The sequence below is a fragment of the Vipera ursinii genome (assembly GCF_947247035.1).
Source record: "Vipera ursinii genome assembly, chromosome: 3".
Classification (NCBI taxonomy): Eukaryota; Metazoa; Chordata; class Lepidosauria; order Squamata; family Viperidae; genus Vipera; species Vipera ursinii.
Window position 1 is genome coordinate 67,128,031 of NC_139516.1, and position 27,335 is coordinate 67,155,365.

At 38.4% G+C, this 27,335-nt stretch overlaps 1 protein-coding gene across 3 annotated transcripts in view; it reads left to right on the forward strand.

Annotated features, from left to right (window-relative positions):
- Positions 1–27,335, forward strand: part of NFIA (nuclear factor I A) — a 328,904-nt gene that overhangs the window by 211,207 nt on the left and 90,362 nt on the right. For all 3 annotated transcript variants that reach the window (XM_083360531.1, XM_083360530.1, XM_083360532.1), the window contains exons 4-5: positions 8,150–8,224; positions 24,327–24,444. In XM_083360531.1, the coding sequence (XP_083216657.1) occupies positions 8,150–8,224; positions 24,327–24,444 (193 nt within the window). The remainder of the gene's footprint in view (positions 1–8,149; positions 8,225–24,326; positions 24,445–27,335) is intronic.

Genomic DNA, 27,335 nt, shown 5'->3' on the forward strand with positions numbered 1-27,335 from the left:
GACCATCAGCAAGGTAGATGGACTCAGATTCAGCAGAATAGGGTACACTGTGGGAAGACCAGCTTGGGACAGATCATCCCGGGGAAAAATCGTATGTGTTTGCTAAGAATTAACCACAACTTGATGGCATATAAATCATCAATCTTATTGGACTAATACTACTACTTAGCAATGCAAGGTAACTAAATACACTTAAGAGTACATGTCAGCCATAACAAACATTAGACATTTGATGCAGGTTTATGTGCGTGTATGAGAAAATGAGAGACAGAGAAAGAGAATTGGATTGCTGGATGAGTGGTTTCAAGGCATTGATGATAAATACTAAATCTGTGGTAAATACTCACTTCTGAATTGTGCCATGGTGATATGATCTTTTTCATTCTAAAGAATTTCTAAAGAATTTTCTTCTACAAGACTTTTCTTTTACAAGAAACTCTTTTCTTTTTTCCAAAAATTTACTTTTTGGAACTAAGTAAATCCCTTGGAGATGATTCTAGTCACATAGTTAGTTACATGTTGCCTATTTTTACTTTGGTAACAAAAAGAAATAATGCATTCCAATATTTGGCTGACTGAATTTAATCCATTGTCTCTCTTAACCCAATTAAATAAGCCTCAAATTCCCAAATGGAACATTTATCTTAAAAAAATAATAATTTGGTAATAATTGCCCACTAGCTATCTTTGGCTTTCTAAAATATACCAGCAAAAATTCCTGAATAGATTACAGATGTCCTTCTATCTGGATTAATCAGAGAAGAGGTAGGCCTCTGCCTATTATTATTTTAATAATCACTGTTTTGTATCTTTTGCGTGCCTAATGCTATCTTGAATCACTGAGGTAGGTTGAAGATTTTAAAGCTGAATCTAAAAAGCCACCATTGTTATTTCATTTATTACAGATACAAATGTGGTGCTGATTACAACTAGCCAACAGAACTATGGCAGCAATGATTTTAAAAGAACATCTCTTTATTACGTTCTTAGGGTAGAATTTCTCTGTCTTTTTGAGAGGCCATAACTATTCCAAAATGATTAATCTTCCATAGATTCCATTTCAATTATTTTGAAAGGAATTTGAAGAGTGTGTCATAATCTACTCTGACTAATGGAAATGTTTATTAATAATTATGATTCTACTCTGAACATTTTTCTTTGGATTAGAAATGTGCAAAAGCTAAAAATGCTAACGAGGCATCTGTTGTTTTCTCTGTTGCAGAGCCTTAAAGGGTATCTGTGCTATGAATAAATTGTTAATTTTTATTTTACTCCAAATTATTGTTTTTTAGTATTATAGCAGTACTAACTTATTTCATCTACTTGACTTATATTCATCTTTTGAAGTTTCAATTCTAATTATATTTTTGGATATTAAAAATCTAGTAACAAAACAACTACGAGCAAGCAACCAAGCTCAGAGAGCATCAATGATTCCTCTGGGTCATCTTTTTCAGTCATCTGAATGGGAAGCTAGCAACTTTAAGTTGCATGGACTTAAATATACACTAGCCTTGTAGGATTGTAGCTTATGATGACAACTTTGATATATTTTGCATCCTCTTTTCTTTAAGACTTTTTGGGGTAGTATAGAGACAAATTTAAAAGGAAAAGCTGTCCTAATTCTCTGTTACAGTTTTACAGTACAGGTAGTCCTTGACTTACAACCACAATTGAGCCCCAAATTTATGTTGCTAAGTGAGATATTTGTTAAAAGAGTTTTGCTCTATTTTACAACTTTTCTTGCCACCATTGTTAAGTGAATCGTTGTAATTAAGTTGGTAACCTGGTTGTTAAGTGACTCTGGCTTCTCCATTGACTTTGCTTGTCAGAACATTGCAAAAGGTGATCACATGACCCTGGGACATAGCAACCATCATAAATATGAACCAGTTGCTAAGCATCCTAATTCTGATCATGTGACCACGGGGATGTTGCAATGATCGTAAGTGTGGAAAATGGTCATAAGTCACTTTTTTCTGTGCCGTTGTAACTTTGAACAGTCACTAAATGAACTGTTGTAAGTCGAGAACTACCAGTATTACAGTTTAGGATGACTGTCTCTATTTCAGTTCTGTCATGAAGTGACAATTATTCTTCTACACTCAACAGATAGATATATTTAGCTTTATTAACAGTCCAGTCTGCTACAGGTACATCTCCGTCCTTTTCATCACATCATCCTTCATGCTAATTTGGAGAGATTAGACTACTAGTGCTTTTCAACAGATAGATATATTTAGCTTTATTAACAGTCCAGTCTGCTACAGGTACATCTCCGTCCTTTTCATCACATCATCCTTCATGCTAATTTGGAGAGATTAGACTACTAGTGCTTCTCAACCACAGTAATCTCAGTTCATGTTGAATGGGGAATTCTGGGAGTTGAAGTCCACACATTTTTAAGTTGCTGAGGTAGATAGAATACATGACTTTCGCGGAGCGATTTACTCACATAATATCCAATGCTTTCCAAAACACAGGTTTAAGTGTTCTTTTGGGGGGGAAAAACAAGATATTTGTTTTTTTAGATATGTTTTTAGTGCTGTCTTAAAAGAATTTTGGATATGTGTTTCAAACAACAGCAATTGAAGGTTGATTGAAAGCAGGAAAAAGCCAGCTCCTGACAGCTTCTAATGACAGGTTGATAATAGTTTGACAGAATAAAAAAGGGGAAAAAATGAGAGATAACTACTGTATTTCAGTAAAAAAAAAGGTTATTAAACTAAACAGCCATTCTGTCATCAAGTACAGAAGAATTTTGTTGGTGTATTTTTTTAAAAAGAGAAGCAAATTACCTTGACCTAAACTATCTGTTTACACTGTTAAACAATTAATATTTAACATAATGATCATGTATTTAACATCATACATTCTCCTCACATTAAATATATTGCAGTATTAGGTAAACAGATCAGTGCTCGGCAGAGTAGAAAGGCATAAACTGAGTAAATAAAATATAAAAGAAGAGTTGCTTTGTGGGGAAAATAGAAGGAAGAAGTTGTACTAGGTATGTTTGCCACTTTGAGTTATTTATAAAACCATAAAGGTGGGATAAAAACACCTTTGAAAAGTGTTTTATATTTGTTCTTTTGGGTAGATGTCATAATATCTGAAAGTATATCTTCATACTATGCATAGAACAAATCATGGTATTTTTGTCCAAATTAACTGTTCCGCCAAGCCATCTATAGATACCGCAATATATTGATAATATATGTAATATATGTAAACAAAACTTTCATGACCCATTTAGGAATCTTAATCTGACATTTGAATATCATGAAACCAAGATCACAGTCATAATTTCCAAGCCAGATAGAGATTTACTCTTACCTTATGTAGTATACAAGAAAGAAATATAATTGTCAGCCTTGCAAGTTAGTCCAGGCAAGTCCAGTACCATCTCTATCTTTATTGTAAGGTTACATTAACATCATCTATACTAGTCTAAAACTACATCTCCCTCACCTAACCTTTACAGTCCATAAAATAGGAAGGATCCCTTCTTAGATGTTTGCCATGCTTCATTCGTTCTGTGGGTTTAGCTGTCTCTTATCTGACTGTTGCATAATCTGAGGCTCTTCTGTCTCCCCAAATCATTCTCATATCCCATTGCAATAGTGGTATTCCAAATTTTTCAGTTTTATATATAAACATGTATTCTACCTGGCAACAGTAAGTTTGAATGCAGTGGTTGTAAACTCAGTAGGAATAAGCTACACAGAGGGGAATATGTCAATGAACATACACAGAGTGGGACTTATTCTTGGATGGATAATTTTAAATATGTATAGAACTACTACTACTCTAGTGAAGAGTTGCCATACTTTGAAAATACCTTATTTAAGAGATTTGTCAATTGTCATTTGTAGTTTTGAGCAATTGTCACAAATTGCTAGAAAGTGTTAACAAATTGTTCATTATTAAAAAAGGTAAAGGTTCCCCCGCACATGTGTGCTAGTCGTTTCCGACTCTAGGGGCCGGTGCTCATCTTCGTTTCAAAGCCGAAGAGCCAGCGCTTGTCTGAGGACGTCTCCGTGGTCATGTGGCCGGCATGACTAGACGTCAAAGGCGCACGGAACACTGTTACCTTCCCACCATAGCGGTCCCTATTTTTCTACTTGCATTTTTTTTATGTGCTTTCGAACTGCTAGGTTGGCAGAAGCTGGGACGAGTAACAGGTGCTCACTCTGTTACGCGGCACTCGGGATTCGACCCGCCAAACTGCCAACCTTCTGATCGACAAGCTCAGCGTCCTAACCCACTGAGCCACCACGTCCTAGTAAATTGGAAGCAGGAAGCAATTTCTAGTCTCATCTGGACAGGCTTAAAACCCCATTTCTTAAGTTATACACTCTCACTTCCAGCTATTGTGATTTCACAGTACAAATAGTCCTCACTTATCAACCACTCATTTAGTAACCATTTACAGTTTTTACAGTGCTAAAGAATAATTTTACAACCAAATCACAACCTTCATAGCATCCCTTATTCACACGATCATCATTATAGCCAGTACATATTGCATTGTGCCTGACTTGTGGGTTTCTCCCCCCCCCCCTTTTTCACCTTGATCTGGCATATTGCAGTTATTTTAGTGATTCTTTCGAAGTGTCCTTGTAAATAATGTCATATGTATTACTAGAAAATATGTATTACTAGAAAATACTTGATTATTTATTTGTCCCCATAATCATCCAGGATGCATGATAATTACTATGTGGGTAGGTCTTCGTATGTGTGTATGCAGTCAAAAAAAGTGTACTTCAGTTTTATTTTTCCTCAGAATTATTTTGTTGTTTATAATTTTGTTTCTCCATTAAAAAGAGAAAGCATGGCATAAATTTCATAATAAATAAATAACACAATAAATGAATTACTGAGTTGCAATTTTGGTGGGGGTTATTTTGCTTAATCTGTACATTTGGACAGATTTTACACATTACCTCAAATTATCTTCAGTCACAAGAAAATATTCATGATTTATACTTAGTAATATGTGGTCAAGCTGTCTTAGCCTAAGATAGAGATTACCGTATATACTTGAGTATAAGCCGACTCGAGTATAAGCCGAGACCCCCAATTTCACCCCCAAAAACTGGAAAAAGTTGGTGACTTGAGTATAAGCCGATCCGCCGTTCTGCAAGCCTCCGCCGCCGGCTGCTTCATTCCGCAGCGGAAAGAAGCAGGCAGGCTGCTTCGTTCCGCAGTGGAAAGAAGCAGCCTGCTTCGTTCAGGCTGCTTCGTTCCACAGCGGAAAGAAGCAGGCAGGCAGGGGGCGGAGGAACGGAGACCCGGCGACGTTTGGGGAGGTTTGGGCGCCTCTCCAAATATCCACAAACGTCGCCGGGTCTCCGTTCCTCTGTGCCCTGCCTGCCTGCTTCTTTCCGCTGTGGAAAGAAGCAGGCAGGCAGGGGGCGGAGGAACGGAGACCCGGCGACGTTTGGGGAGGTTTGGGCGCCTCTCCAAATATCCACAAACGTCGCCGGGTCTCCGTTCCTCTGTGCCCTGCCTGCCTGCTTCTTTCCGCTGTGGAAAGAAGCAGGCAGGCAGGGGGCGGAGGAACGGAGACCCGGCGACGTTTGGGGAGGTTTGGGCGCCTCTCCAAATATCCCCAAACGTCGCCGGGTCTCCGTTCCTCTGTGCCCTGCCTGCCTGCTTCTTTCCACAGCAGAAAGAAGCAGGCAGGCAGGGGGCGGAGGAACGGAGACCCGGCGACGTTTGGGGAGGTTTGGGCGCCTCTCCAAATATCCACAAACGTCGCCGGGTCTCCGTTCCTCTGTGCCCTGCCTGCCTGCTTCTTTCCGCTGTGGAAAGAAGCAGGCAGGCAGGGGGCGGAGGAACGGAGACCCGGCGACGTTTGGGGAGGTTTGGGCGCCTCTCCAAATATCCCCAAACGTCGCCGGGTCTCCGTTCCTCTGTGCCCTGCCTGCCTGCTTCTTTCCACAGCAGAAAGAAGCAGGCAGGCAGGGGGCGGAGGAACGGAGACCCGGCGACGTTTGGGGAGGTTTGGGCGCCTCTCCAAATATCCCCAAACGTCGCCGGGTCTCCGTTCCTCTGTGCCCTGCCTGCCTGCTTCTTTCCGCTGTGGAAAGAAGCAGGCAGGCAGGGCGCAGAGGAACGGAGACCCGGCTTCGTTTGGGGAGGTTTGGGGAGGTGCGCGCGCACCTCCCCAAACCTCCCCAAACTACGGCAGGTCTCCGGACGGCGGTGGCTTGGGAGAGGTGAGCGCGATCCCGGAAGCTCCAAAGCCTCGGCCGCGCACAAGTCCTCGGTAAGTTTTTTTGTTGACTGGAGTATAAGCCGAAGTGGAATTTTTCAGCCCAAAAAGTGGGCTGAAAAATTCGGCTTATACTCAAGTATATACGGTACTCTGTCTGAGGTTTGCAGACTCACATGTGAAGATACAATTGCTAAGACGTTAAGCAGATAACAGTAGACAAGATTGCAAGTCAAGATCTGTGCAAAGAAAGCTTGCTTGAATAAGTCAGCTTGAATTTAATTAGTAGTAGAGTGGTCCAAATTTGTCCCAGGAGTTAAAGTGCTAAGTCACATAGTGATCAGTCCAATAGTTCAAATTAAAGTAACCCAGATTAGTAAACAGAAGAACAAGCATCACAAACTAGGAATCCAAACAGGTTTTTTTCCCTACAAAGACTAAAGGCAAAGCAGCTACATAAATCTGTCTGCAGATACTTGGCTGTGATTATTCATTTCTCACCATTTGCCTAGTTGAGGAGCCTCGTTGAGGAACATTGCTCTGCTTCCTGCTACATGCATCTTGTAATGGGGGGATGGAGGTGGTGGCTAGGAATTGTGCCTCATCATCTGACTGCTCCAGTTGATCAGGAGATGCCTGGGGCTGCTTAGTCTCAAATGAATCCTGGATTAATGGTTTCTGAAGCTGCCAATCCACACAGGCTCAGCTGGAGCAACATTGACAGACTCAGATTCTGAATTGTGGCTCATAAATAGAGATAGTTCATGGGACTTAAACCCAGGATATCTAGCTGGTTTTGACATTTTGACCTTCAAAATAACCTGCAGAACAGGGTTATTTGAGGGACTGCTGCTTCCCAATTACACATCTCCACCCTATCACATCCAGTACAGAGGGCATGTTGCAGGTTCTGTCATATATAGAGAGTTACATTTGGTGGACCCACAGCAGTAGGCCTTCGCTGTGGCATCCATGTTGTTGAATGTCTTCTCCTTGAGGTTAGGCTGCCACCATTGCTCTTGACTTTCCAAAAGTCTCTCAAGACCTGGTTGTGCCTTTGGGCCAAGGAACCCCCCCCCCCAGGGAACTGGCAAGATGGCTCGGTTATTATTAAGCCCCCTTTGCTGATTACTTTTTAGCTGCATTTTATATTTTTAAATGTTTTTAATCGTCATAAATATTGTCATTTATGAATGGTGTTTTTTTTTAACTTTGTAGTACACTGCCCAAAGTCACTTCTTTGTAAGATGGGCAGCTATATAAACTTGAAAAATAGATAAAGTAAATAAAATTGGCTACATAAAGGAAAATAACATTTGATGTAAAATGCTTTTATTAAAAAGAACAAACAACCTGAACACCTTTATATCTGAAAAAGCTTTGGAGGATTGAAGCTTTCTTATGTAAAGATTGTGTTACCTTTCTTTTTCTTTTCTTTTTTTTTCTTTTTCTTTTGAAAATACTTTCAAACCTTTTTAAACAGCTGTTCTTTTAAGGTTTCCTTAACGCAACTTCAGAAAATGAAGAATACATCCTTACATCCCGCTTTGACCATCTGAACGGATATTTATGACTAAATATTTCTATGAAAAATAATATTTAAAAGGAGTTATCCCATTTCTAGATATGATTATTTAATTTTAGTAGTTAATTACGGTCATGTAAATAAATATTTATTAAAATGACTTTCTTTTCTTTCAGGTTTCCAGGGTTGTGTTTTAATAAGTACAATTCTCATGGCTAGGGGGTTAAATTCTCTATATTCTCACCATATGTCAGTCTAGCCAAATAGCAATTAATGATAAGTGAAAAATTAAATATTCAGTTTCTTTCACATTAAAACTGACACTAACTTAAATATTTGACAATACTATCATTAAGTGCTTAAGGATAACAACATCTGTAACTTTCTTGTGTTTTTTTTAGGACATTTGGGCTTCCAAGACAGTTTTGTCACATCAGGTGTTTTCAGTGTCACTGAGCTAGTAAGAGTCTCTCAAAGTAAGTACAATAATTATGCTACTTATTTCCTTACTGTTTGCTTTGATTAATCCACCTCATATAACCATTATATAAAAATGAAGATGTTCATTACATATTAAAAGATCCAATTTTGCAAAAAAAAAAATTACCTTACAAGTTTTATCTTACTGGAAAATGAAATATGTTTCTAATGTGGCAGGTGTCAAAGATTCAGTTGATTAGGCAGTTCTAGTATTAACATCAGGTTTTTGGCAGACCATTAGAACTAGTGCTCTGGGAAGAGTCCATAGAGGCAAATTTAGTCATTGTACTATTTGTATTTGATGGCCAGAACAAGAATATCTTAGGACCTATTGCAGTGATGGAGAACCTTTTAGAGACCGAGTGCCCAAACTGGAACCCAAAACCCACTTATGTATCGTTGGGTGCCGGGTGGGCGTGGCCCATTGGGTGGGTGTGGCCCATTGGGTGGGCATGGCTGCGGTGGTAACGGCAGACTGGGTGGGACTAAAAAGTTCAATCAATCAATTCCAACTTTGCGAGATCTTTTTTTTTTCCCCGCGAGAAGTTGAAATTGATTGAACCACGGCAGCAGAGGCCTAAAGTGAAAAGATTTTATAAAACCCAGCTGAAGGCCTAGGACTGGGACAACGGCATGTGTGCCCACAGAGAGGGCTCTGTGTGCCACCTGTGGCACGTGTGCCATAGGTTTGCTACCACAGACCTATTGTGTCTGAAAACAAGATGTAGATAATTTGCTATTTGTGGTAGTAATTTCATAAAGAGGCAGCCTACCCCCAAATCTAAACCATTTCAGTGGCAGTTGATTTGCTTTCAAAATTAGAACACTGACATTTATTGAACTGGCTAAATAAATCTCTTTACACACACAATAGCACAAAGATTGCATGTCTGTTGTCTATGAGCATGGAAGTTCAGCAGCTACCTTGTGCATTGATTTATAGAGACACAGATTTTAGGAACCTTAAGGATAAGTTTCTACCCTAATGTAAAATCATACTCCTTGTTTGTAAAAATAGAAGCTCCAATTCTTCTGTACTCTAAATATGACTAAAGTTTAGGGTTTCTGACAACTAACCCATACACAACTCAGTCTTTTTTTAGCCATTCTTTTGACCTTTACAGAATGCTAATGTCATTAGTCTGAATGGCATGCTGCAGTATGATCATTACCAGTTTGTCAATAATCACTAACAACAGTGAATGAGGAGTACCTGTCACCACCCTATTCTATTGATCAAAGGTTTCTTGATTGTATTTTGCTGCGACACAATCTTGAGTCCAAGGAGACAAGGAGAGTGCTTTTGCTCTGCTCGTTGACAAGTGTGCTAGGGCTTAAAAATTTAAAGTTATGAAGATTTTCAGCTTTAGTAAAGCCCCAAGTCAAAATTTTTATCCTGTAACTATTGCTATCTTTGTATTTGTAGCCTGTTAATAGTAATTTTATTAAAAAAATTACAATTACAATGATAAAAATTAATACAAGTTAAAAAACAAAGAAAAATATATTATGCAGAAAAGAAAAAAGAAAAAACAAGACTATTGTGAAGAAAATTAAATGTATAAAGAAATTACTTCACCCTTCATCATAACAATTTTAATCTTATCATCTCTTAAAATACAGCAAATGATCTCTTTCTTCCCATATCTCATCTCATCTCAATGAACAAATCCTTAAAATCTTGTCATTTAGTTTTGTTCAGAAAAGTCTCTTTTCAGAGATAACAACATACCTACATTAACCTTGATAAAATAAACCAACCTTATATTTCTTCCTTTTACTTCTATCTTGATTAGTTCCTTCAGATAATGTCCTAGATCTTTTAATTGTTTTCTCGGTCTCTTTTCACAAAACTCTTAAAGTTCTTTAAACTTTAACAAGCTTCATTCAATGTTATTAAATTAAATGTTATTAAATTTATTTGTACATCCAGTATATGACAATTATCCAGGCCACTCTCTTAGTTTCATATTTGTATCAAACGTCAAAGTGTCTGTGTGTGTGTGTGTTGATATTTGTATCAAGCGTCAAAGTGTGTGTGTGTGTGTGTGTGTACACACAGACACAGACACACACACACAAACTTTTTAATATGCAAAACACTTAGCTTTCGTCGGCCAAACTGCTGATGTCATCAGAGTAAGAATAGGAGATCCGGGAGTCTGCCTATATAGCCAGCTGCTTTTGCACCCTGCTCATTGAGCAGGTCAGCGGTCTAATGACTTCAATCGGACATAGCGTTTCTAAATGTCCCGCATTTCTTCGCATGCTTGCAGGATCAAAAGTTGTTTTCTTATTCATGGTCGCTCCCCTAGTGAATATACACATCAGGGAGCCGATTACCCAGCCGCAGTTGTTTTGTATCTCCCTCCCTCTTCTTTGGTTGAACCTGAGCCTCCGTCTCAAGACTTAAAGCCGGGCATGTTGTGGATTCGTCCTTCCTGGGGATCATTGTTGTGGCCACACCCTCCAAATCGGGATCTAATACAGGGCATGTCCCAAAGTCTGACACAGGGCACATTGAAGATTCATCCTTCCCGGGGATCACTGTTGTTCTGCCTGTAGCAGTGTTGTTCAGGTCCTGCAAAGAGCAGGCTCGTTGTGCCCGTTGTAAGTCATAGCATCGTTCCTCCCACCCCCTGACCATCTGGCAAGAAGGTAAAAGGTCTGTATGATGGTTAATGGAGTTTTCGTCGGATAGCCAGGCCTCCTTGAACAACCGGCTGCCCTTGGTGTTATCCCGGGCTACGGCCTCAGCGTTGGCAAAATCAAACATGGTTGTGACTAGCCATATGTGCCCACACCTGTGACCATTGTTCTTGTCCTGTATGTTCTTGTACACACACATACACATACACATATACACATACACACACATACATACATACACACATACATATACGTGTGTGTGTGTGTGTGTGTGTGTGTGTGTGTGTGTGTGTGTGTGTGTGTGTGAATAGTCAAACAAAAGCATTATTCCACTAGAAGGATTCTTTTAATTAATTCCAAAACATTATTTTAAATTTATCTGGACTCTTAATTTGTTTGTGACTTTCTAAAATCAAAGTCTCAATCATTCTTTTACTGTTCATTAAGTCCTTAAGCTTGTATTTAAGATTACTTTTGCTAAGGTTTGAAGGATACTCTGTGCTATAACTCTTGTTAGTCCCAAGATTCCTATCAGCTGAAAAAGCAACCAAGAAGCAATTTCCAGAATTAATTAGAAAATGTGAATCTAGTATCATTTCAAAGGCACAGATTGCAGTTTGAGCAAGATGGCTATTCTCACATTTCTCGGTGCATTAAACCTGCTGGAGAGTGCTGTCTGGCAGTCTCCTTACAAGGAGCAAATGTCTGGAGCACTGGTGGGTAATCTCAAGCCCGCTCTTCATTTCACTGCAGTTGTCAGCTCTGCTTTTCTTGGAGCTGTCGTCAGTCCACTCTTTCTTCCCTGGAAGTTTTTCCTTATATTTTGTAGTTTTAATTGCAGCAGATTTAGCAACTGGTTCCCTTAGAAATGCATCCCCATTCATTTCAGTAGAAAGCATTTATCTGCTTGGATGCTATGCTTATCAGCAATTTCCCATTTAAACTGTCTAGAGATCTCTTGGTGTGTATGAGTTCTGAATCCCAGTTTCAGGAAATATCCAAAGCAATGAAATATTCGTAAAGTTTTGGCCGAGGATTTCTCCCTAAGGCAGACATCATTTGAAGAAATATGATTGTTTTTGGCTGCTGCTGATTTGAAATATATGCTCAATATTTTAGATTGCAACCCAGTTCCATTAAAATAATAAATCAAAATCTACAAAGGTTAGATAAACTTACAACATCTGGAAAATAACAATCTGCTGTTGCCATCAGGTATGTTGGACAGTCTTTGCAATAATGGACTAGAATAAAATCCTTAGATTGGCATAAGCTGGCACCCTAGTATTTGGGACTTGCAATAATTCTCCTGTTGCATAGCATGAATCACCGTTGCTTAAAAGCAATAAAGACAATAGGGATTGCTCATGTATAGCATGCCTCCCCAAAATCACCTTGAGGATCACCCCGTTATGACTTGAAAACGTTTCTAAGGCAAAGCAGCAGCATTTCTCACTGGCAATTTAGTATTGTAGCACTAATGCAGAAGGCTTAAAATAAGATTAAGAGAAGAATGAAATTGGCAAGCAATCACAGAGAACACGATGTGCAGCCATTGATCTACTCTTACTACAGATAGTCCATCGCTTACAACCACAATTGAGCCCCAAATTTCTGATGCTAAGTGAGTTTTGCTCCATTTTTTGGAACTTTCTTGATACCGATGTTAAGTGAATCACTTCAGTTGTTAAATTAGTAATATGGTTGTTCAGAGAATTTGGCTTGCCCATTGACTTTGCTTGTCAGACAGTCATAAAAGGTCATCACATGATCCCTGGACACTGTACATGTCACAAATATGAGTCAGTTGCCAAGCGCCCAAATTCTGATCACGTGACCCTGGGGATGCTGCAACGGGCGTAAGTGTGAAAAATGGTCATAAGTTACTTTTTCAGTGCCATTGTAACTTTGAACAGTCACTAAATGAACTGTTGTAAGTTGAGAACTAACAGTATTTTGAACTAGGCTATCCCTACTGGTCCCATTAGAAATCAGTCTATAATATAATGAAAGTGAAATTTCTGCATAATTTTTCCATTGGGCAGTTCTGTATTACAAGTTGACTGTCATACCTTCCCAAACATATCAGTCATTTAAACTAGCTGATTAGACTATAGATTGGGCAGAGAATCTGCATAGACAAACCATTAGTAATTTATTGGTCACCACTATGTACAAATATAGATGGTCCTTGACTTATGACCCCAATGTCCATTGCTTAAACAAGACAGTTAAGTGAGTTTTGCTACCTTTCTTGCCACAGTTGTTAAGTGAATCACTCCAGCTGTTGAGTTAGCAACCTGGTTGTTAAGTGAAACTGGCTTCTCCATTGATTTTGCTTGTGAAAAGATTGCAAAAGGTGATCACATGACCCCGGGACACTGCAAACATCATAAATATGAGTCAATTGCCAAGCTTCTGGGTTTTGATCATGTGACCATGCAGTGATTGTAAATGTGAAAATGGTCATGAGTCATTTTTTTCAGTGCTGTTGTAACTTAGAACGGTCGCTAAATGAATGGTTGTAAGTTGAGGACTACCTGCAAAAATGCTGTATAAAAGAATGTGATAGTTGTGGGCAGTGCTTTTTTTGTAAAAGGAAAAGGTGCCGGAACTCACACATGTCATACAAACCCGCCTTGCCTACCCTATAAGGTTCCATCCCAAAAAGGTGCCGGAACTCCGTTCTGAGCGTTCTATGAGAAAAAAAGCCCTGGTTGTGGGAACAGGGGGTTGGTGCTCTCACAACAGCCCCTGCAAAGCAGGGAATATCCCAAGCAGCCTCTCAGTGGTCCAGTGGATGTTTTTGTATCCTTCTGCTTCAACCAGAAACAGCATATGTGTTTTTGCATTGTTTCCTTTGACTGTGTTTTGGAGAGCCACCTTCCCACCAGCTCCTTGGTCTGCCACCTCGAAAATATTATTTTTGAAACTGTCTGTGTGAAATTGTCCAATGGGGTAAGCAAAGCTGGCTTCTGGGAACATATAGTTTCTGTAGAAATCAGTCTTCGCCAGAGGTGGCGGGGAATAATTTTACATGCCTTTACTCAAAGGCACTCTACAACTCTGCAGTTTATTTCTTGTTATACATTCCCGTGTTTCTTGTGATTTGCTGGAAAGAAGAGGAAGGATGAGCCTTGCCCTCTTATGGTCCTCTACATTAAAAATTCATTGCAGAAAGTTTACTCCCTTACCTGTGGCAATTCCCTCCTAGATTTTAAAATACTGGATTTCTAGGATTTTAGAATATTTGGGAGAGTGTCAGTAGTTCTCCTCTAAATAATCACTGCTTTGGGTCAGGAAATGGGGATTGGGCAAAGGGAAACTGTTTCGGTCACCACTGCTCTCTTCAGTATGAAAACGTTATATATGAAAAATAACATATCTATTTCAGAATCTTGATGCCAGTTGCAAGACATTTATGTATCCTGGCCAGTTTTCAAACAATAACTACCTAAGCAGATAAAAATGGCAAGTAGGATTTAGTCAGAACTTTCCAAAGATTAGCTAGGAGAGCTGTTTGAATTAACTATATGAAATCATGGAAGCATAGCTCTTGATAAATGGAAATTATGTGCATTGGTACCTTGATACTCATCATTAATTGGTTCCAGGAGGTGCCAAAAATGATGAGTACCAAACAAATTTTTCCCATAAGAAATAATGTAGTGAGTCACAAGGCAGCTGACACCAACAAGATCTAACCTGTGCATTGAGTACCAAATAATGAGTACCAGTCAAAAATTTTGTGTCAAAATCTTTGAGTACCAAATTCGATGAGTTTCAAAACAGCTGAGTACCAAGGTACCACTGTACCAACAATGTACCTTCATATTTTAAAGGCTAAGCTTCAGGGTTTCCAGCAAAGCATTTGAACCAGGGCTGACATTTTACTCTGTTCCTTGTTCAGTCCTTTAATAAATTAAACGTTGGTAACATACTCTTACATTGCATTTGGTCTGTACTTATGCTGTCATCTCAACAATAATGGATTTTGGTAAGAGTTAAACACCATGATGGTCAGGACTTTTGTCTATGTGCAGGAAGAACCAAGAGTTGATATTATTCAAGTAGGAGTACTGGTAGTCCTCAACTTACAACTGTTTGTTCAGTAACCGTTCAAAGTTATAAAAGCACTGAAAAAATTGACTCACTATCCGTCCTCTCATAACCATTGCAGCATTCCTCTTAGTTACATGATCAAAATTTGGGTGCTTGGCAACAGACATATATTTAATATATTTGCAGCGTCCCAGAGTCACATGAAGGCTATTTGAGACCATCCTAGCTGGCTTCCGACAAATAAAATCAGTGGAAATGCCAAATTATCCTAATAACCTCATGTTGAAGCTCCAAACCAAAGAAATGCAGTGTTACTTCTAAGCACCTTTCTTACTGTGCCTCATCTATGGACAAAGATCTTGTGAAAGTAAAACAACTACTTGCATCATTAAAGATATACTGTATTCTGACCTATCCTGACCTTCTTTCTCCCAAGCAAAATCTCCAAATTTGCAGTCTCATCTGGAATGCACCTCTTCCTTCCCTGGAAATCCAGACGACATTCCACATCACATAGCTTAACAACTTCACTGATTCATTTAATAACTGTGGCAAAAAAAAAGTTTGCAAAAGCAGGCACAACTCACTTAATACCTGTCTTGCTTAGCAATGGGAATTCCAGCTGTTGTCATAAGCCCAAGAGTTACCTGGCATGTTGAAAAATAGACATTTGTGGAATCCATAATTCTCAGGTTCCTTTGCCTTATCCATTAACTGTGTTGATTCCTTACATAAAACACTGTAAGCTTTCTTCCATCATTCAAGAGTAGATAAATTCCACGGCATGATAGTATGAAAAATATTTATTTGGAAAGCTTGGCTTTCCACAAAGCCTGCCATTTGAGTCCAGACATAAAAAAGAAAAGAAAAGATATATAACATGAAATAGCTATAGGCTTTGAATAGATATTGCTGCATCCTTGCCTTTTGTATGGCACTACACTGTTCAATGGCAACCCACTCAAACCTTGCTTTTAATCAATATTCTATTAAATCAGTATAAAAAGTCTCCATAAACTTAGTGGTCACTTATGTATATAAATGAAATTCAGTATAATTGGATGGTCAATAGTGTGCTGTAGAAGTAATGTTAAAACGAACTTGCAGCTGCAATATTATACAAATTTCTTACATAAGCTTAATACAATCGTCTGAAAAGAAAAAAAAACTAGCCACAAATTTCTGCCATATTTTCCAGATCATTTTTTTCCTTTATTTTGATCAATTGATGAAAGTATCTAGTACTTAAAAGATATTATTATTTCTTGGGTCATCCTCATTTAATCAATTTAACATTCTGAAATATTGTTGTTATGCTTACCAAAATATATGTGAAGTCAAAGCCAGTTTTGGATGATCCATACACTGAAAAGAGATTAACAGTGTAAGCCATAAATGCACAGATTGTATACATTTTAAGAGAAAAATATTTATTGACCTGCCCTATAAAATTCAGATAAATGCAACAATAGGTAAGTGCAAGCTGCTTTTGGGATCAGTAAGAATTCTATTTTGTTTGAACAATCATCCCAAACCATTGTGTCCCTAAAAATTTTGCTTGCTGCTGGAGCTCTTGATTTTACATTTTTATGGATAAATAAATAGGGGCTATAAGCTTAATGTATAAATGTATAATTAGTAAATATATATTTTAAATTCATACTTCCCACTAATTCATACCAAATGAAGTAGTTAGGCTGCAAGTCTACATTTTATATATATATCTATAGATATACAGATACACACACACACACACACACACACACACACACACACACACACACAAACATGTACACACAGAGACTTATATATAAAGGTTGGCTTCTATCCCTTCCATGATATTTGTATGTGCCCCCAAGTTATAAGCTATTAATGTAAAATTAAATCAAGCCTCTTAAATGAGCTATTAAATGAGAATATGAAGACAGAAGATATAATTGGAATATAGATTATACATATTTAACTTGTCCATATTTAACTGGAGGTAGGTCCCATCAAACCACACACTTATGTCTGAACAGATATGCTGTTGATAGTGTTAAAAGATGAGGCCGTGTGGCTACCTACCTGAGGGCAAGCTTCATCAAATAAGGTAATCATCATTGATAAAAAGGCTCTCTGCATCCTGAGTGTGTGCATTTTGAGGTTGGTAGGGTTTGAGCAACAATCTGCTGGCTTGCAAGGTAGTATCGAGATCAGAAACCTATCTAGATCAGAATTATCTAGATAAGAGGTTTATCCAGTTTGGGATGTTATTATTTTCTTTAAATTCTTTCTACTTTATTTTGCGTCATTTGTAAGAGCCTGCTTACAAGAGCCTGATAGTCTAGTCTACGTTTTATTTTATTAAAAGGTACTCTGTGAAATAATTGATCAAATGTCATGAAGGACAGGAGAAGTTAATATTTGTGGATCCATTTTCTGCTGATTGGTCAACACTATTTTTTCCAGTGTACATTGACTAAAAATGGGTTTATCAAGTTTTGGATGTTGTTATTATTTTCTTTAAATTCTTTCTATTTTATTTTGCATCCTTTGTAAGAGGCTGCTTAGAATTGGATGGCATATAAATCATTCAAGGAATAAGTAAATGAATACAATAAGATCATACTATTAGAAATGTGAAAATGTTGAAGTCAAGTTAGGAGATGGTTACCAGCTAACGAGTAGGCTGGCTTGGTTGCTCAACAGTGAGAAACTGGTGAAGCGGGCAGAGCAGTGCCTGCATTTTCTGTGTCGCATGAGAAAAGCACATCTTCCTTCCCCTGTCCTGACCACTTTCTACAGGGGGACGATCGAGAGCATCCTCTCATACAGCATCACAGTCTGGTTTGGAAGCATCACTGCTTCAGACAGGAAGGAGGTGCAGAGAGTGGTGAGGATGGCCGAAAAGATCATTGGCAGTTCCCTCCCTCCCATCCAGGACATAGCACAGAAGCGTTGTTTGAACAAGGTCCATAAGATTATCTGGGACACTACACATCTTCTTCACGACCTGTTTTCCTTGTTACCTTCTGGGAGGAGGCTTCGTGGTATCCGTAGCAGAACATCCAGATTCCGCCATAGTTTCATTCCATACACCATTAACCTTGTGAACTCTCAGGCTTCCTCCTTCCACTATATATATATATACAAGATGGACAGTATTTAATATTTATTTCTTATGTATATGTAGGGGTGTGGGTCTATACATATGTTGTATATAGTATGTTTAGGTGTGTGTCATGTTTGTGTTTCAATTTGAGAGCGGGCAACTAAATTTCATTTTTGATGTGTGCCATTGTGCCCACAGTAAAAAAAAATGACAATAAAGGTTATTGTATCTGATCTGATCTGATCTTGTAATTTTAAGGCATACATTTCCTTTCCAAATATTAAGAAACCTTAAAGAACATCAGCCTTTATATCATCCTTAGAAATATCTAATTACATGTTCAGAGAGAAGCCTTGCTGGCTATGCTGTTGCTTTTGAAATGATGCATTGTCAACATGTCCACAATGGCAGTGTTCAGGTATCTTTCTTCTGCTATGTACCAGGCAGTGGGACTGACCCATTTAGCCTTATCAAACTCTACCTTTTTAGATTAGCCGTCTCCAGCCATAGACTTCTTAACATTTAGTTTTCAATTATTTTTGAATTATTCTGGATGGCAATTCTGCATTTTGGTAGATTTGAACAAAGTTTTGGAATTTTGATGAAAAGTAGTATGATATACTTTTATGTATTATTTGAAATCCTTATTTGAAATTTCAATAGCAATCAGGAAAAGATGGAAACAATATGTGGTTTCTTGTTCTTCCCTTCTTCTATTCCATAGTCACCTGAGCAATTGGTATATATCGCCAACAGAAAAAATGTAAATATAAAAGACTGTTTGGCAACAGATTTTATTATGTCATTTCAAAACATTTTGCAGATTTGGACCTGATTTTTTGTAACTTATGTTGAAGGTCTTTTTTATCATAGCTTATTTCATCAATTAGGTTAGGTGAAGAATGATATATATGGAATTCAAGACACACAAAAGGTGTTATATCCCATCAGCTTGGAATTCTTAATACAATAAAATTTCTTCCAATCCTTCTTTTGGGAGGTCATCAGGAATTTATGAAAAAGGCATCTAATAGATGATATTTCACACTTCTAAAATTACTATAGCAGTCAAATACTTCGTAGATTGTGCTGAAGAAGCTGAAGTCAGATCCCTACATATTAACATCCCTAGCGGTACTGCTCATTATTTATTTATTTGGGCAAAGAAATTTAGAAAATTACTTCACAACTGTTGGCAGTTAATACTACTTTCCATGTATTGCTTGTATGGTATGCAGCAAAATAAATTAATTCATTTTTCTCTGTTAGTATAAGAAAAAAAACTTGGCAAATCTTTGGGAAACTAAAATATATATTTTTAATTAGTTTGATATGATATATTTTAATTTTGCCTTATTTTAATTACATTGTTTTTATTCATACATTTTGTCATTTCTGTTTTATCTTGCTATAAGTCATCCTCAGTGTTCTGTGGAGAAATAAAGGGAACATAAATAAGATTATATCGATTTAAAGAGAGGGGGGCATTAGAACAGTGCCTTAGAATACCATCTGGGATTATTTTTATGAAAAAAAAATGGGGAAAACATCTATACCAAAGTATGAAATTTAAGAATATAACTGTGCACTATTGAAAAATTAGCATAGAAATAAAGAACATTAAAGAACTCTTCATCTAATTATTAACTGATTTACATTTGCTTTCTGTTTTTCAGTTATATTAACAAAAAGTTTCCTAATCATCTTTATTGTACAATAAGTTCAATATTTAATATTGGATTTATTTTTTAAAAAATTGCATTTTTCTTTAAAATTGTAATTTATTTATTTAAGCACACTTACTATATCTGGCTGTCCATCTACCAAAAGGAAGCCTTGAGGTGTAAGTGGGGTATATATCAATATATGTACAAACACATATGTTTGTGTCAGTATTATCAAAGAGTGGGGGTTCCCCTCTTATTATTTTTATCATTATTTCTTATTGATGTTTGTCTCTTGTATTGAAAAAAACTTAAAGAAAAAATAGTATATGATTCGACCCCTAGGAATCATGATTAATCTTTTAGCTGGACCTACTATAGGTTTTTCATGAAAGAAAATTTATCAAGGAAATGGTTTTTAAAACATAAGGATGTTTGGCCAAGTTGGTAAAAGTATAAAGTAGATGTGGCAGAGTGTACTTTTATGATTGATTTCCATTTAAGTCAGACTGACTGCAGTGTGGTCATTTTTCTAACCCATCACTGTTCTTACTGCAGCAGTTTGCTATTTTGCAGGGTGTCTGAATTACTGCAGTCCATGTCTCTGTTACCTTTTACACAAATTACTTACACTGGTTTCTTTTTCCATGCAAATTTATCAGTTTTACAGCCCCTTGTCTCCACGTCAGGAAATTTTAGCAGACAGCACAAATTGATAAAATGAGTTAATATTATAATGTCCCTTTTATTCTTAACTTCATTCACATATTGTACAGGAAACATAGTGTAATTAGATGGTAAATAAATTTATTTTCCAAGTTAATTCCTTTTAAAGATCACAATAGACTAATTCCCATTTTAATAACATTCTTTTTTTTCCTTCTGTGCTCTTAAAATGCATTGTATTAGAGCACATGAATTCAATAGTATTCCGTGGTAGACATCAGGGAACAGTATAAGGATTGTATTCTTAGTGCAACTTGTTTTTGTATGCTTTAGCCCAGACATGTCAAACACAAGGCCTGGGGGCTGGATCCGGCTGGCAAAGTGGTTTCATGTGGCTCGTGAAGCCATCCTGGAATCAGTGAGGGAACGGCCCCCACTGCCTTGGTCCCGGCCCAGGCCAGCCGGGAGCCAATGTACAATTTCGTGGTGGTCATCTATGCTGAAATACATTCAGTCTTAGATCCACAAAGCCATCTGGAAACAGTGAGGGAACAGCCCATGCTGCGTCGGCACTGCCCCCTGGGCGCACACTAGGGAGGTATCACCCTTTGTGAGGAATTAAGAAATGCACCATCGCCTGGAAGTGGCCAGCACATGGCCCTGCCTACTTTGGGCAAGTTAGGGCCTGGGCAGCATTGTGCTTCTCTTCAGATTCGTGCCACCTGGCTCAGCCTCACGGCACTGTCAGGAAAGTGCCCCACTGCCTGCCAAAACTGGGCAGGCTGGGGGCTGGGCAGCATTGTGTAGGTAACATCATGTTCTGTTCCAGCCTACAACCGGCCCTGCAGAAATGTCAGGGACAACCCCTTTGTTATATTCAAGAGGCTGGAATTAAGCCAACCAAATTTATTTACAAAAACTAAACAGTTCAAAACAGTAAAACAAATACAGACCGAGACTATATCAGAAGCTCTGCAAATGGTTGCCTTCAGCAACCAGCATCTCCCACACATTCCCCTTTTAAACAACAGTCTCAGGGCATGGCTTCTCTTTGCCTCCTCCCGATGGGCCTCATTGCTTTTCTTTGTTCACTTCTGCTTGTCTGCCTCCTGCTTCAAGCGTCCTTGAACAAAGCCAGCTGTGGATCGTCTTCATCTAATTTTTCAGGCTCACACAGCTCGGTCTGAGGAGGAACAAGACGAGAGGGGCCTGGCTGAGAGCTCTGTGATGCATCTGCAGCCAAAGGCTCTCCAAACCCCTCCTCCTCCTCCTCAGAATTGTCCGATTCAGCTGCCGAAACCACAGGCTGACGCTGAATCACAACACATCGACTCTAATGCTGCTCATGGCATCCCCTCCCCCAGAGCCGGATATGTGAAGTAGGCAAGGGCCATGTGCTGGCCACTTCCAGGCGATGGTGCATTTCTTCATTCCTCACGAAGGATGACACTTCCCCAGCTGCGTTTCTTGCCTGTTTTTCTCCCTCCCTAATCTCAAATATTTTCCTACCACTCTGTTCTTGGAAGGAAGGAAGGAAGGAAGGAAGGAAGGAAGGAAGGAAGGAAGGAAGGAAGGAAGGAAGGAAGGAAGGAAGGAAGGAGAGGGAGGATCTGAAGGAAGTCCTGCCTTAGTCCTTCCCTGCTGCCCTTTTACCATCCCGTTGCCCCCTCCTCCTGGCCTATCTTGGGGGGGTCTCCGATCCTATTACTAAGGAAACTTTGGGTACAAAGCCAGGTCTCCTCACATGGAGAGGGAGTGGGCCTCCCTCTTGACTTTGCCCTCATACCCATCATGGGCAACCTGGCTAAGGAGAGCAAGCACAGCAGCAGCAGCCTGGAGGAGGAGGTAAGTGCAGCTGGGCGCCCCCTTGGGGAAGTGGGGCTGGGTTTAGTGCCAAGGGTTCTTGACGGCTGGGCTGGGCATTTGACCTCCGCACCACCGTCCAGTCCCCCCCCCACATGGCCTGAGAGAAACAGTGAGGCTCCTTCAGTGGACCATGCCTTGGCACTTGCCCTGGTCCCATCTTCTTCTGCCAGAGACCCTCACATCTCTCCCACTCCTGCCCTTGATGTGAATGATGTAGAGCTGGCCATGCCCACCAGTAGGCCACGCCCACCCTGGCCACACCCACCCGGCCCGCCAAGGGCAACTGCAATGCTGATGTGGCCCTCAATGAAATTGAGTTTGACACCCCTGCTTTAGCCAGAACCTATCTATTACTTCAGATTGTGATAACCTGTTTTGTAACCAAGGAGCACAGTGATAAAAATAGTTATGTTGTAACCAGTAGAGCGTGTTTTGTAGTATAAATATTGTTTGGTCAAAAAAAAAGTGTGTGTGTGACAAGACAGAGGCAGTCTGCAGATGGCCATCCTTAGGTCAGAGTAGACCAAACTGAATCAGAAGAGCTGTGTTTACCTCTGAGTTAGCTGTTGAGAAGCCTTTTGAGTTCAAAGAAAATACAGTGTGGTACTACATTATATGGGCATGCTGTAGGAAATTCTTAAAAGAGTTTTGTATTATTGTGATGTATATCTAAATTTGAATTTTGGGGCAGTTACTCTTTAGCACTCTTTCTTCCTAAGTAAAATCTTATTTTCTTCAAGTTCTCAAGAGGGTTTGAGCCTGTGACACTCTGCTGAGCCTGTGACATTCATGCCAGTTTCATTTCTCATTTTCTTCCACCAGAATGAAAAGCGATTTTAATGCATATTATCTCTGCATTTCAGCTGTAAAAGCCATTGTTGCAGAAGCTCATCTTAATATAGTGGCTACTGTTATCTGGTTCTCATCAATTGGTTTTATTCGATGATTTTCATATTTGTCAAATGTTAAACTATTAATTATTCTTAGTATTGTTAGGTAGATAGTGCATCATTTTTCAGGTGCTGTATGGCTAGGAGTAGATCTGGAGCAAACTCCATAGTAAGTGTTGATGCTTGCCATTGTCCTTGCAGTACAGCGGATAGCTTCGCTTTTCCTATATCAGGATTCATTAGAGTGATAGCTGTGTTATTGGTTCTTGTAATTTCATGATACTTGCATATTGCAATTTTTGTGAAGAATTGTTCCTATGTAATGTCAAAGGATGGTTTGACTATGTATGGTGCACAATTTCCAGAACTGCTCCATTCATTAAAGAATGTGTAGCTGTAAAACCTTAATTACGGCTGAAAGTGTAACTTCATTTGCATCCATTGATCAATAGTAAATAAATAGTATGTGATTTAATACCTTTAAATATATATTTCAAGTGATGAATATGAATTTGTGAATAAGCACAGTTATGTGCCTATGATTGAATAACCAGTTTTGCGCAGTGTTCTTATTTGCAAAAGTTGAAACTCCATTGCAATATACCTATATACTAATTCTTGAAAAAAGTAGTTTCCTTATAAGAGATAAGAGTAGGCTTTAGCTTCTTATCAAAAACTATGTTAACTGCATGCATATGTATCAGACAATGTAACATTAATTGGAAAGAGCTTCAGTGACATCGTATGTGACTATCAAACCCATATTATTGACAGAAATATATTCATGACTTCTTTTACTCTGCAGAAGGAGTTGGTAATATTTTTGTAAATATATAAATAAACAATTTTGTTGCATGCATGTGAGGTGAAAAGAAACTATAGCAACTTGCAAATATAACCATTTCATAGAATAATAAGTACTTGGTTTTGCAAAGTTACCCATGTATCAGTCATCAGGAAACTTTTTCAGAAGTAGCAATACTCATATAGTATTAGCAGAGGAGGAGGGTATTCAAATATATTAGTAAAAGTTAGACTTCCCTTTTAGAAAAAAATATTTTCAAAGAAAAGATTAAATGAAAAATGCTTAATGCTATAGTGCCAGTTATCTCATGTCTTTCGATTTGTACGCTGGGTAAAGTCATCAAAGTGAAGGAGATAATTTTTCACATGACTTCCTGATTTTTTCCCCCTCTTTTTTCCCCAGCACCAATAGCTGCAGGAACAGGCCCTAATTTCTCTCTCTCAGATTTGGAAAGTTCCTCGTATTACAGTATGAGTCCTGGAGCAATGAGGAGATCCTTACCAAGCACCTCTTCTACCAGGTAATTTCTGTATAGTATGCTTGTTGAGTTAAAAGGTTGTGACATGATAAGTGTTGGGGGCAATCAAATATGGATAGAAATTGAAAGCTGCCTACAGATATATAGAGTCTTATCACAAAAGAAATCCCAGCAAAGGAAATGACTTTATTTCTACAGGGAACATCTGTGGAACAACCTGCCTCCAGAAGTTGTAAATGCTCCAACACTGGAAGTTTTTAAGAAGACACTGAACAGCCATTTGTCTGAAATGGTATAGGGTTTCCTGCCTGAGTAGGAGTTGGACTAGAAGACCTCCAAGTTCCCTTCTTTGCACATCTAATCCATGAATATTGCATTTGGGGGGCAATTGTTTCAAGTGGCACGTTATGTACAGTCATCTTTAGAAAAATAAGTACCAGTAGCCATTCCTCTCAAACTCAACAACTATGGCATTGCAGTTCCTTTTAACCAGCAATCTCTGTACTAACATCTTATAATATGTCCTTCTTTTTTACTATTATAAAGAGACCAGATCTCCCTCTCTCTTGGCCCAGCATACCTCACAAAAGTGAAAATAGGAAGAGAGTGTTTTATACATTGCCTTGAACTCCTGAATAAAGGGCTAGATGTTAACTTAACAAATGAATAAAGGTAAAGGTAAAGGTTCCCCTGCACATGTGTGCTAGTCGTTTCCAACTCTAGGGGCCAGTGCTCATCTCCGTTTCAAAGCCGAAGAGCCAGCGCTTGTCCAAGGACGTCTCTGTGGTCATGTGGCCGGCATGACTAGATGCCAAAGGCGCACAGAACGCTGTTACCTTCCCACCGTAGTGGTCCCTATTTTTCTACTTGCATTTTTACGTGCTTTCGAACTGCTAGGTTGGCAGAAGCTGGGATGAGTAACAGGAGCTCACTCTGCTACGCGGCACTCAGGATTCGACCCGCCAAACTGCCGACCTTCTGATCAACAAGCTCAGCATCCTAACCCACTGAGCCACCGCGTGCCCTTAACAAATGGATAGAATATTTTTATTTGTTCTTTCAAGAGTTACATCATAATATAGATACTCCTCAACTTATAACAATTCATTTAGTAACTGAAGTTAAAACAGCACTGAAAAAAGTAACTTACAGTGGTCCTCACATTATAACCGTTGCAACATCTACATGCTCCCATGATCAAAATTCAGGTGCTTGGCAACCAATTTTTTTTAAATGGACCTTTTTTCTCATGAAGAATTGATTTTTTAGGGAAACTTAATTTTAAAAATTGGAAAAAAGATGGTGATATGGAAAAATAAAATGGAAGCAAGGATACTGACTTTGGATCAAATGATAGATGGTTATGAATTTCGAACATACTCTATGTTAAGTGACTAATATTATCTACCTTCTACCATATGTAACCTAATAGCCATATTTACAGTTACAACATTTGTTAACAACATTGGTTGGTCCAGCAGTGTTTTCAATTTCTGAGACATCTGAAATATTAGAACAGCTTGTTAAATCCTTTAAAAATATACACTACCAAATCAAGATATGAGAGGAAACCTTGGTTTTTCTATTTTCTCTATTAACTTTCATAAGTGTGCGAGGATTCTATTCCCCTCTATAATGTCCTAATTCAGTAAACTGCAAGACCATGAAGAAGAAATCAAATCATCTTCATTTCTTATAAGTTTACCTGAGAGTAATAAAAGAGAAAAATACACCTTGGAAAAGGAATGCTCATGGTCAGATCTTTGCCAGATCATTTACATAGCAAGAAACCATACTTCCTATTCACATTTCTGTGCCATATGTATAAGACATATTTAAATTGCTAGGACTGTGATATTGCCGAGAAAAATCATTTAAGTTTGAACAACTGTTGTTTAAAAATCAGCTCAGGAATAAAGAAAAAATAAAACTACCATCTTAACTCCTTTTGCTGCATTTAGTTGCTTCACAACTAACATAGTGTTCCTTTATAGGTGTTTAGCAAAAGAAGAAAGTTTTATGGAAGTAACATGTAAAGTTGTCCTACAAATTGGTCTGCATAGAATTTTAAAATATAGTTAATCCTACAATACAGGTTGTCCTCAGCATTACTGAAAAAATGACTTATAACCATTTTTCACGCTTACAACCATTACAGCATCCCCATGGTCATGTGATCAAAATTCTCTCAGTTAGCAACTAAATCATATTTAAGATGCTGGCAGTGTCAGAGGATCATGTGATCACCTTTTGCAACACTATGACAAGCAAAATCAATAGGAAAGCCAAATTCACTTAACAACCACACTTCTAACTTAACAACTTGCAGTGATTCATTTAACAACTGTGGCAAAAAAACTTTGTAAAATGGGCCAAAACTCACTTAACAAATGTCTTGCTTACCAACATAATTTTTTGTCTCATTTGTGGTCGTAAGTCAAGGACTACCTGTATAAGCCATCCCTGGCTATTAGTTTGTGATAACTCATTTATATTCAGGGCCTTTTCCCCAACCAAAAGAAAAAGAAAAAAAACCTTAATATTAATATGTATCAGTAAATACTACATCCATTTTTAGGGTTTCCTTTTTTTATGAGAGTCCCGATTACTGTGTATCTAGTTCTCATTAATTAAACTTAGTCTCAGACAGTTTGCTTCCACTCCAAGATTGTTAAAATAGACATGTTATCAGTGATACTTAAAGCACAACTGTCATTCTTATCTGCTTCTACAAATACCTGATAACAGATAAGAAGCTAAGTAAAATAGCATCAGTAATGAATAGCTGCACAGTAGGTTTGCTATTTCCTCATATTGTATTTGTAGGGCAAAAAAGTCTTAAATTATTCATTTCTAAATGTATTTACTTGGAAGTATGTTTATATTGATTTCAGTAAATTTACTTCAAAGTACATTTTAGGATTGTTGCCTAG